At 50.3% G+C, this 13,238-nt stretch overlaps 1 protein-coding gene across 1 annotated transcript in view; it reads left to right on the top strand.

Moving 5' to 3' along the window:
- The first annotated feature begins 265 nt into the window (after positions 1-265).
- The window catches only part of OSBPL1A (oxysterol binding protein like 1A), a 237,663-nt gene continuing 224,690 nt past the window's right edge, over positions 266-13,238 (top strand). Inside the window, exon 1 of the mRNA XM_069731208.1 lies at positions 266-352. Coding sequence (XP_069587309.1) covers positions 337-352 — 16 coding nt within the window. The 5' untranslated portion in view covers positions 266-336. The remainder of the gene's footprint in view (positions 353-13,238) is intronic.

Here is a 13,238-nt window from a genome sequence, read left to right on the forward strand (position 1 = left end):
CCAGACCATTATAAAGAATGATATTTGTTTACAGCCTGTCTACATTTATAACCGTGCTCCAATCATTGATATCATCACAGGTAAATTATCAGGGAGGCGACCTTGGTACCAAAGGAAAACTCCAGGGAGAAAATGTGAAATCCTCCAGCACATTCCTGACCGTGACTGCTCCACCCCACACGGCCCCGTTATATGACACCATCATCATCAGCAGCAGCAGGCGGGAGCCGGACCGACCACAGCTGCCATAGGAGGGAGGAGAACAGGAAGCAAGAGCATAAGAGGAGCCATGTGTGCGGGGAGGAGCCGCTGTCCCCAGTGTCCGCCGCAGGCAGGATGAGCGCTGTGTGCGGTAAGTGCGAGCCTGACACCGAGGGCAACAGGTGACTGCACCGGCCGCTATGTGCTGAGCTCTGCCCGGGACAGCCAGCCTGCCTGCACACCCCCCTCTGCTGCCACACTAACACACACACTCACACACACACACACACACACCCCCACCCCCACCCCCCTCTGCTCCCACACACACACACACCCCCCTCTGCTGCCACACTACTACACACACACACACACACACACACACACACACACACACACACACACACACACACACACACCCCACCCCCCTCTGCTCCCACACACACACACCCCTCTGCACACACACACACACAACCCTCTACACACACACACACACACACCCCTCTGCTCCCACACACACACACACACCCCTCTGCTCCCACACTAACACACACACACACACAACCCTCTGCTCACACACACACACACAACCCTCTGCACACACACACACACACAACCCTCTGCACACACACACACACACACACACACACACACACAACCCTCTGCTCCCACACTACCACACACACAACCCTCTGCTCCCACACTACCACACGCGCACACACACACACACACACACACCTCTGCTCCCACACTACCACACGCATACACAACCCTCTGCCCCCACACTACCACACACACACCTCTGCTGCCTCCCTACCGCACACACACCACTACTGCCACACCACTGCACACACACACCTCTGCTGCCTCACTACCGCACACACACCTCTGCTGCCTCACTACCGCACACACACCTCTGCTGCCTCACTACCGCACACACACCTCTGCTGCCTCACTACCGCACACACACCTCTGCTGCCTCACTACCGCACACACACCTCTGCTGCCTCACTACCGCACACACACCTCTGCTGCCTCACTACCGCACACACACCTCTGCTGCCTCACTACCGCACACACACCTCTGCTGCCTCACTACCGCACACACACCTCTGCTGCCTCACTACCGCACACACACCTCTGCTGCCTCACTACCGCACACACACCTCTGCTGCCTCACTACTGCGCGCACACACACCTCTGCTGCCTCACTACTGCGCGCACACACACCTCTGCTGCCTCACTACTGCGCGCACACACACCTCTGCTGCCTCACTACTGCGCGCACACACACCTCTGCTGCCTCACTACTGCGCGCACACACACCTCTGCTGCCTCACTACTGCGCACACACACACACCTCTGCTGCCTCACTACTGCGCACACACACCTCTGCTGCCTCACTACTGCGCACACACACACCTCTGCTGCCTCACTACTGCGCACACACACCTCTGCTGCCTCACTACTGCGCACACACACACCTCTGCTGCCTCACTACTGCGCACACACACACCTCTGCTGCCTCACTACTGCGCACACACACACCTCTGCTGCCTCACTACTGCGCACACACACCTCTGCTGCCTCACTACTGCGCACACACACCTCTGCTGCCTCACTACTGCGCACACACACCTCTGCTGCCTCACTACTGCGCACACACACACCTCTGCTGCCTCACTACTGCGCACACACACACCTCTGCTGCCTCACTACTGCGCACACACACACCTCTGCTGCCTCACTACTGCGCACACACACACCTCTGCTGCCTCACTACTGCGCACACACACACCTCTGCTGCCTCACTACTGCGCACACACACACCTCTGCTGCCTCACTACTGCGCACACACACACCTCTGCTGCCTCACTACTGCGCACACACACACCTCTGCTGCCTCACTACTGCGCACACACACACCTCTGCTGCCTCACTACTGCGCACACACACCTCTGCTGCCTCACTACTGCGCACACACACACCTCTGCTGCCTCACTACTGCGCACACACACACCTCTGCTGCCTCACTACTGCGCACACACACACCTCTGCTGCCTCACTACTGCGCACACACACACCTCTGCTGCCTCACTACTGCGCACACACACACCTCTGCTGCCTCACTACTGCGCACACACACACCTCTGCTGCCTCACTACTGCGCACACACACACCTCTGCTGCCTCACTACTGCGCACACACACACCTCTGCTGCCTCACTACTGCGCACACACACACCTCTGCTGCCTCACTACTGCGCACACACACACCTCTGCTGCCTCACTACTGCGCACACACACCTCTGCTGCCTCACTACTGCGCACACACACCTCTGCTGCCTCACTACTGCGCACACACACACCTCTGCTGCCTCACTACTGCGCACACACACACCTCTGCTGCCTCACTACTGCGCACACACACCTCTGCTGCCTCACTACTGCGCACACACACACCTTTGCTGCCTCACTACTGCGCACACACACACCTCTGCTGCCTCACTACTGCGCACACACACACCTCTGCTGCCTCACTACTGCGCACACACACCTCTGCTGCCTCACTACTGCGCACACACACACCTCTGCTGCCTCACTACTGCGCACACACACACCTCTGCTGCCTCACTACTGCGCACACACACACCTCTGCTGCCTCACTACTGCGCACACACACACCTCTGCTGCCTCACTACTGCGCACACACACACCTCTGCTGCCTCACTACTGCGCACACACACACCTCTGCTGCCTCACTACTGCGCGCGCGCGCACACACACACCTGCTATAGCTAAGTGCAGGCAGTGGAGCAGTTGCCTATAGCAATCTATCATAGCCCTTTACCAGTTCCATAATAAGCAGGGGTCCTGTTGCTATGGGTAACTGCCCCGTTGTTGCCCGCACTTCTGTTCTGTTATCAGTCACCTTGAATAATAAGTATGAGGACCGTATCCATCCAGCCGTTTTCTGCCGATGTCCTGTATATAAAGCTTGTTGGTCATTGTATCTCTTCATGTGTTACAAAGTGTCAGCAAACATTGTATTAGCTGAAGATCCTTCTGGTGAGCCTGTCCCTCTGGATATGTGCATGTGACATCTCTTGGGCCCTAGGGTATAAAGGCTGCGTGCCCACAATCAGGAACAGCCGTGTTCTACTTCACAGGCACAGTGGACGGGCTGTATAGCCTTCTCCTGCCCGCTATGTCTATTTACTGCTGTGTAAACTCCCCCGGGGCGGGTTACCAACCGCAGCATGTCAGTTTCTGGTCTCATTCATTATGTGCAGTGACTCCGCATGTACTGATGGACAAGTGCAGTAATTAGAACTCAACATTTTGGACTCTGCGAAAATACGATGCTTCCAAAACGCTACTATTCCGGATTGTGGGCACTGCCTTATTCCTGGTAAAGACGCCACCTGCAGTGTTGTTCCTGAGGTGTCTTTTCTGTCCTCCAGATTTTTTTTTTTTTAAATTCTTGTATGTATTGCTAGTGAGTACCTGAAGAATGGTTCTCACATCTTTTATCTGCTTTGTGGATTTTGAAATCTGAAATGGTTAAGAAAAATGCAGAGACTGAACATGTGCACAGTAAGGCTGTGTTCACACGTTGCCTTTTTTGGGCCAGTTATACATGTCCTGATATTTCTACTACCGGAGATATCCAAGTCCGTGTGTGTAATACTTGCCGCACACCTGTGCTGCACAAGTGCCACATGTCCCGGCGCCTGAGAGGCAGCGGTACAGTAAGCGCTGTTCCCCAACGCTGGCTGCTGAAAACAGCATTCATCATTCTCCCCTGTTATGCCGACAATCAGCGCTAGCTGAGGCGAATGAGGAATTTTATCTCACTGATAAATGAGAGCAGACGGCAGCTGATGGGAGTATTCATCACCTGTCGCCTGCACTATACAGTAAAGAAATTAAACACTGGTTCCCCTGTATTTTTGATAACCAGTCTTTAGCAAGGTTTGTTGTCAAAAATTGCAGGGATCCCACGCCATTTTTTGTTTAAAAATTATTTATTCAAATTCTTGATAACCAGCCTTGCTGAAGTTGACAGCTGAGGATTGCAGCCCCCAGCTGTGAGTTTTGCCTGACTGGTTATCAAAAAAACAGGGGGCCCCATGCCTTTTTTATTTATAGCGCAGCTGGGGGGGGGGGGGGGGATCAATACTCCCATCAGCCTTGGCCTGCTCTCACTGTTAGCAGCAGCAAGTGTAGGCTGATGGGAGTAATAGTCCAATCAGTGGCCGCCCACTCTCGCTGTTATCAGTTGAATATGACTTGTCATTCTCCCCTGCTCGCGCCGATCGCCAGCAGAGCAGGGGAGAATGATGAGAGCTGTCTTCAGCACCCGGCGATGGGGAACAGCACTTACTGTAATGCTGCTTCCCAGACACCGAGACGTGTCACACGGATGACATCAATGTGTGTCATCCGTGTGCAGGACGTTTAGCTTGTGCTGCTGTTATAAAATGGGCAGCACACTGCAGCGCCAAAACATGCAAACTTGAAAACACGAAATTTGAACTGCATTACTGCACTAGAAATATGTAAAATGAGAGCTTTTAGCGCATAAAAATGGCCATATTTATGTGTACCTCGTAGCCACTTTACGGCATCTCTCTTATACGAGGTCCTACGCTTGACCTACCTCACTGAGAATAAACGTCTCCATCTGAATGGGTACATGTGAAACCTCTTCTTGGACTCAAATTCTCTCTTTCTGTGGAGGGGTATTGGACCTACTATAATTAAAACACCTGTGGCTAGGAGGCGGGGAGTGCACGATCAGAAGGCTAAAGAATACATTTCAAAAACCTGACCTGCACATCCAAACATAGACTGAGTGTGGACAGGTGCTGAACCCAGAGTCGCCAACTCGTATATAGTTGAACTGCAGTTCAAATTTCGTGTTTTCAAGTTTGCATGTTTTGGCGCTGCAGTGTGCTGCCCTTTTTACTTAACTATATACGAGTTGGCGACTCTGGGTTCAGCACCTGTCCACACTCAGTCTATGTTTGGATGTGCAGGTCAGGTTTTTGAAATGTATTCTTTAGCCTTCTGATCGTGCACTCCCCGCCTCCTAGCCACAGGTGTTTTAATTATAGTAGGTCCAATACACCTCCACAGAAAGAGAGAATTTGAGTCCAAGAAGAGGTTTCACATGTACCTATTCAGATGGAGACGTTTATTCTCAGTGAGGTAGGTCAAGCGTAGGACCTCGTATAAGAGAGATGCCGTAAAGTGGCTACGAGGTACACATAAATATGGCCATTTTTATGCGCTAAAAGCTCTCATTTTACATATTTCTAGTGCAGTAATGCAGTTCAAATTTCGTGTTTTCAAGTTTGCATGTTTTGGCGCTGCAGTGTGCTGCCCTTTTTACTTAACTATATACGAGTTGGCGACTCTGGGTTCAGCACCTGTCCACACTCAGTCTATGTTTGGATGTGCCGGTCAGGTTTGTGAAATGTATGCTGTTATAAAATGGACCTATGTATTTTGGCCTTTAACACATGATCAATAGAAACTCAGTGATGTGCACAGACCCATTCACTTGAATGGGTTTACGTGTGAAAAATGTCACCACACTTACAGGACACACTGACATCTGAAAGAGGCCTTATGTAATTTTTCAGCTGCAATGTTACAGTACCAGCAAAGTCTGAGATTTCAGAAATCTCATGCACATCTTTTTTTTCGTCCTCGGTATTTTGTGCAAAACCTTGGGATTTGCAGAATGCAACATGTTACTACTTAGTGTTTTTTACCCATTGATAGCAATGAGTGGTGCAAAAAATGCTGAAAAAATTACGATCGCAAAACCTGATGAAGTAGAAACAGATTTTTTTTTTTTTTAAAGCACGACACTTTGGCTATGTTCACACATTGCGGTTTTTACCGCGGAACCGCGGCGATTTTGCAGCTGCGGGTCCGCAGCAGTTTCCATAGCGTTTACAGTAACATGTAAACCCTATGGAAACCGCAAACCGCTGTGCACATGCTGCGGGAAAAACCGCGCGGGAACGCAGCGGTTTACAACCCGCAGCATGTCACTTCTTTGTGCAGAATCGCAGCGATTCTGCACCCATAGAAATGCATTGATCCGCTTACTTCCCGCATGGGGCTGTGCACACCATGCGGGAAGTAAGCGGATATTGTGCGGGTGGTACCCGGGGTGGAGGAGAGGAGACTCTCCTCCAGGCCCCGGGAACCATATTTGAGTAAAAAAAAAAATGAAAATAAAAAATCATGATATACTCACCTCTGAAGTCTCAGCGCTGCACGCGGCCGTCCGGTCTCGGGTTTGCTATGCGACCAGGACCTGCGGTGACGTCACGGTCACATGACCGTGACGTCATGAAGGTCCTTCTCGCACAGCATCTTTGGAACCGGACCGCCGCCTGCAGCGCTGAGGAGATCGGGACGTCAGAGGGCGAGTATATCATGATTTTATTATTTTTAGCATTACTATTGATGCTGCATATTGCTGCATATGCAGCATTAATAGTAGGGGTAAAATCCCGCAACGGAACCCGCAGGACAAACCGCGATAAATCTGCAGGGCTAACAGCGGGTTTGCCCTGCAGATTTATCAAATCCGCTGCGGGAGAACCCGCAGGGACAGGACGCTATGTGTGAACATAGCCTTAGGCTATGTGCACACGTAGGAAATGTGGTGCAGCAGTTTCTGTGCAGTTTCTGTGCAGTTTCTGTGCAGTTTCTGTGCAGTTTCTGTGCAGTTTCTGTGCAGTTTCTGTGCAGTTTCTGTGCAGTTTCTGTGCAGTTTCTGTGCAGTTTCTGTGCAGTTTCTGTGCAGTTTCTGTGCAGTTTCTGTGCAGTTTCTGTGCAGTTTCTGTGCAGTTTCTGTGCAGTTTCTGTGCAGTTTCTGTGCAGTTTCTGTGCAGTTTCTGTGCAGATCAATGTGAAAAAAAAGCTGTGCACATGGTGCAGAAAAAAACTGCTGCAAAAACGCTGCAGAACTGCACAAAAGTGACGTGCACTTCTTTGAAATCTGCAGCGTTTCTGCGCAGATTTTTCTGCACCATGTGCACAGCTTTTCTCTAGTAACCCCCCCACGACAGCACACCTGGAGGATGTTACCCCTTTCCTAATAGGGACAGGAAATGACAGAGGTTAAATAACCCCTCCCTCATCCTCCCCCTCAGTGTTCTTTCCTGTCCCTACTAGGGATGAAGAGGTCATCCCAGGTGTACTGTGCCAGCAGCGGTCACCGGGGGGAATAGAGATATATTTGCCGGGCAGCTGGGATCGGACTTGCGTCTATTCCCCGTTGCTGCTCCCGTCTCCTCCAACTCTGGACTCCTTCGCCACCATTCCGCACCTTCGGGTAAGGTCTGGGGCATTCTTCGGCTGGAGGCCTCTCTGAGCTCTCCTGCCCTTCTCTTCCTCCACGCGCGCGTGTTCACTTCCGGTCTGAAGCCGGCGGCAGGATATGACGTCAGACGCCGGCCGGCTTCACTGAACTGGAAGGTCCTTGTGCGTTCCAGGCTTGAACGCTAAGTGAACGGCGTGGAATACGTCGGCGGTCTCCTCCCACGTACTTCCGGACACCGGAGGAGGAAGTCCTCCTTCCAAGAGGACAGGTGATGCAGTCCGGTCGCCTATATATTAGGCCCTGGACAGGAAGACATCGCAGGTAGGACCACTGTGTGGTGAAGACCATGGAGATGTCTGCTTCCTCGCGCTCTGCATCTGCAGATCACAGCACCATCCCGGCCCCAGTTAGTAGTCTGGCCCAGGGTGTCCACTCCCTGATGTGGGTTGTAGTCTTATGATTCCTTCTCCCCTTCTTTTTTTAGGGGGACGAGGAACCCACATCAGGAGGCAAAACTAAAACTACCCGCAAATGCGCAGTTTGTATCAAGAAACTGTCCTCTTCATACAAGAAATCATTGTGCAAAGAATGCACAGAAAAAATTATCAGGGAAGAGCAGCCATCTCTAATGGATGAGATCAAAGGCTTAATCCAGCATGAAATTAGAACATCTCTGGCCACCCTTTCCCAGCCTACACCATCTCCTAGTGCCCCTCCTGAGGCTAAGAAAAGGAAACTTAATCCACAGGAAGAAGTGCAGGAGGACTCTCAGGGGGAGACGTCGGACGAACCCCCAGAGGAAGGAGAATTATCCCTTGACTCTGAAACCTTCCAGCAAGAGAGATATTACTTCTCTTCAACTGACATGGAAGAACTCCTCACAGCAGTGAGGAAGACTATGGAAATTGAGGAGGAAAAGAAGGCCCAGTCAGTACAGGAAGAGATGTTTGGGGGGCTTCCTTCTAAGAAAAGACAGGTGTTTCCTATTCACCAGAATATCCATGATTTAGTTCTGGAAGAGAGGGAATCCCCAGAAAAGAGGCTGACTACTCCAGCGGAAATTAAGGACAGATTTCCTGTAGATGCCGAGACAGCTTCCTGCTGGTCGGAGGTTCCAACAGTGGACATTCAAATTGCCAGGGTAGCCAAAAAGACCACGCCACCATTCGAGGATGCCTCCCAACTGAGAGACCCTCTGGAACGTAAGATGGACGGACTACTTAGGAAATCGTGGGAAACATCAACGTCCTTATTGAATATCAATTCGGTATCCACTTGTGTGGCCAGATCGATGCATCGCTGGCTAGGGCAACTAGAGGAGCACTTGTCCTCAGGCACTCCTAGAGAAGATATTCTAGACTCCTTGCCTATCTTCCAGAAAGCAACAGGCTTTTTAGCGGATGCTTCCGCAGAATCCGTGAGGGTGACTGCGAGATCATCTGCATTATCAAACTCCGTAAGGCGTGCACTCTGGCTAAGATCCTGGTCTGGTGATATGACTTCTAAGATGAGGCTGTGTTCTATTCCTTTCAAAGGAAAGTATATGTTTGGACCAGCCTTGGATGATCTTCTGGAGAAGGCTTCAGACAAGAAAAAGGCCTTACCAGAACCTAGAAACCCTAGGAAAAGACCCTTCCGCGATCAGCAAGAGCATACTCCTCAATACAGAGGGAAGGGTAAGACAGGACGCTGGAGTTATCCAAAAGGAGGGAAAGACGGGAATCTTTTTCTTTCCCAACCCCAAAACCAGAGAAAGCAATGACTCTATCATAGTGGGGGGTCGGATCTCGAACTTCCTCCCATACTGGCAGGAGATCGGTGTAGATCAGTGGACTTTAAAATTGGTCAAAGAGGGGATGAAGATAGAGTTCATATCATATCCCCAAAAAAGAATAAAGACAACAACATTATCTACACCAAAGCTACAATCCACATTGATAGCAGGAATACAGGATCTTAGTCAACAATGTGATCTCCACAGTCCCAGAAAACGAGAGAAACAAAGGTCATTATTCCAACCTATTTCTGATAAGAAAACCAAATGGAACCCATCGGATGATAATCAATCTAAAACCTCTGAATCAATATGTAACCTACAGAAGATTCAGAATGGAATCCGTCAGATCGACAGTACCCCTAATAGGGCAAGACTTCGTCATGGCGACCATAGACGTGCAGGATGCATATTATTACGTCCCCGTCCATCCAACTTATCGGAAATTTCTAAGGTTTGCGGTCACCAGCGGGAAGGCTATAGACCACTTTCAGTTCAATGTCCTCCCATTCGGACTATCCTCGGCTCCAAGGATCTTCACAAAGATCATGTCCGAGGTAGTGGCCTACATCAGAGGTCGGCAGATATGCATAATCCCGTACCTCGACGACCTCTTGGTAGTGGCCCCCACGGTTCCAATTCTACAGGAGCATCTTCAAACAGTCCAGATCCTGTCGTCTCTAGGATGGGTGGTAAACCACAAAAAATCGAATATGGTTCCGTCCACAACGAAAATCTTTTTAGGAGTCCTGTTAAGGCCCCGTCACACATAGCGACGCTTAAGCGATCCCGACAACGATACGACCTGTCAGGGATCGTTGTTGCGTCGCTATGTGGTCGCTGGTGAGATGTCACACAGTGCGATCTCCCCAACGACGCAGCAGCGATGCGGCGACCTGTACAACGATGCTATTTCATGACGATTCAATGGGATGTCCTGTCAACGAGGTCGTTGGTAAGGTGTCAAACACAGCGATGTGTGCTACCCAGCGGGACCTCAACGATCAAAAAACGGTCGAGGCCATTCCGACACGACCAGCGATCTCACAGCAGGGGCCTGGTCGCTGCTACGTGTCACACATAGCGAGATCGCTACTGAGGTCGCTGTTGCGTCACAAAACTCGTTAGCGATCTCGCTATGTGTGACGGGGGCTTTACTCTCTCAACCAAACATCTTTCTTACCCGAACAAAAGCGGTCCCTGCTTACATCAAAGATAAGAATGTTGCGGTACAAAATGATAGTATCTCTAAGATGGGCCATGTCTGTTCTACGGACCATGACATCATGCATCCAGATGGTGGCATGGGCACAAGCCCACACCAGGATACTCCAGACCCATATCCTGTCAAGCTGGGACGGATTCCCAGGTTCTCTAGACAAGAAGATCCGGATACCATCGCATGTAAGGTCCTCATTGACATGGTGGCTACAGAAAAAGAACCTAATAAAGGGAGTACCCTGGTTACAGGACCCAGCGGTGACTATAACAGTAGATGCCAGCGGAAAAGGTTGGGGAGCTACGGTAGACAAGCACATATTCCAGGGATACTGGTCAACCAAAATAGAACAGCAATCCTTGAACTTCAAAGAACTAAAAGCAGTAGAAGAAGTTCTCAAGGCGGCAGTAACTCTTGTGCAGAATTCCCATATAAAAATATACTCTGACAACAGTTGCCCACCTTCACCATCAGGGAAGTACAAGACATGAAGATCTAAAGACAATATCAGCGATAATATTTTCGTGGGCCGAAGAACATGTTCTCTCCATATCTGCCCTACATATAAAAGGAGAAATAAATATACAGGCCGACTTCCTGAGCAGGACAAAGATCCATCCAGGAGAATGGAGCCTAAACCCGGAAGTCTTTCAGATACTGGTCAGAAGATGGGGACAGCCAGAAGTGGACTTGTTCGCAAACAGTCAAAACACAAAGGTAGACCAGTTTTTCTCGTTAGATCCAATCAATCCGGGGCTAGCTGTGGACGCATTGGTCCAACCATGGACATTTACGCTGGCATATGCTTTTCCGCCATTACCAGTCCTACCAAGAGTCCTGCAGAAGATAAGGGCAGAGAAACTCAGGGTGATCTTAGTGGCTCCATTTTGGCCCAAAAGAAGCTGGTTTGGGACCCTCATCAGCCTAAAAATAGATGGACCAATAGCACTTCCTCCAGTCAAGAACCTTCTTCATCAGGGGCCAATACTCCATCCAGATCCCGAGAGGTTACACCTAAATGCCTGGCTTCTGAATTCTCAATTCTGAGGACCAGAGGGCTATCAAAGAGTCATTAAGACACTACAAAAAAGGCTTGACCGGATGTCAAAAGAAGACTTAACCTTCGTAGAAAAAGTCCTTAGAGCTATAGTCCCTCCCTAAATGTTACTCTTGGGTACTGCTCCAGGTGTGCTGTCGTGGGGGGTTACTAGAGAAAATAGAATTATTCTTACCGTTAATTCGGTTTCTAGTAACCCACCACGACAGCAGGAGTAATCCCTCCCTTTGCTTGATATACGTTCTGAAAAGAATAAATATAATTTCAAGCATTCCTTCTCCTGTGGTCCTTTATAATACCACTGAGGGGTAGGATGAGGGAGGGGTTATTTAACCTCTTTGTCATTTCCTGTCCCTATTAGGAAAGGGGTAACATCCTCCAGGTGTGCTGTCGTGGTGGGTTACTAGAAACCGAATTAACGGTAAGACTAATTCTATTTTTTTTTTCACATTGATTTACATTGTACTGTAAATTAGTGCAGTTCTGCAGCGTTTCTGCAGCAGAAAAATCTGCTGCAGTTCTGCACCAATTCTGCACTAAATCTGCATCGTGTGCACATACCCTAACAGCATGCAAGACACAAATATAGCATTACGAAAATGCAGGAAAAACTAAGCGAAATCTGTGTTTTACCCTTCGCCACGACAGCACCCACATGAGAGAGAGGGGATCTGCCCATTGGAACAGGAAACCTACAGAGTAAAAAGAGGCGGTCCTCTCTCCGCAGTTTAGGTTTCCTGTTCCTATAGGAATCCCAAGATACCTGCAGTAAGAAGAGGATTCCTGGGCCAGAAGCATCTGCCTGCGTGGTGTATGTGGGAACAGCAGGGGCTGCGGTACCAGATGGCGGAGCCCCTGCGAGCAGCCTCCCCCCTCGTCTGTCCACCGATCCATGGTCTGGGTCCGGGGTGGGCCGCCTGGCTCCATGAGGGCGCGCGCGCGCTGCAGCAGCTGGCTTTTCAGGGCAGTGGCTGCCGCGCGGTGAGGAGAGCGGCGCGTCTAACCCGGAAGTAGTCGGAGTACTTCCGGGTTGGGTCCGGGGAGGCAGGAGAGGCAGCGCCAGATTTAAACAATGGTGGCGCCGTCGGAGCCAGTGTGTCAGTATGGTTCCACGAGCTGACGAAGCGCACCTACCTGCGGCAGAACAGTGTCCTCCCAGCAAGGAGGGAAGCGCCGGAAACAGCACAAAAAGCAGTGGTCGCCCCACAGAGAAGCGGTCCACTGTCAGACAGCGGAATGTTAAGGACGATCTACCTAAAACTCCACCTCCAGAATCGGTACCCTTCAGCTTCACTGGGTGAGTGTTAAAATCCTCCTCCTATATGCTGATCTATTCCTCCTATGTTCCCCTCTCCTTTTAGACTAAGAAACGGACACACAAGTCCAAACATAAAGAATGTGCCCTATGCACAAAGCTCCTCCCAGATTCATTTATTAAAAGATTATGCCCTGACTGCATCAGTCTAACCTTACAGGAAGAAAGGGTAATGACACCAGCGGATGTAAGAGCTATAATTCAGGAAGAAATGCAGGGTTTGGGGCACACCAGTGGTTCCAGTACACGCCTTCCAAGCAGATCCCTTTCACCAGTAGACACAGATTCAGATGATGTGTAGGAAAAGTCGTCAGACAATTCAAGG

This window comes from Ranitomeya imitator, chromosome 6, assembly GCF_032444005.1.
Source record: "Ranitomeya imitator isolate aRanImi1 chromosome 6, aRanImi1.pri, whole genome shotgun sequence".
In the NCBI taxonomy this organism is placed as follows: Eukaryota; Metazoa; Chordata; class Amphibia; order Anura; family Dendrobatidae; genus Ranitomeya; species Ranitomeya imitator.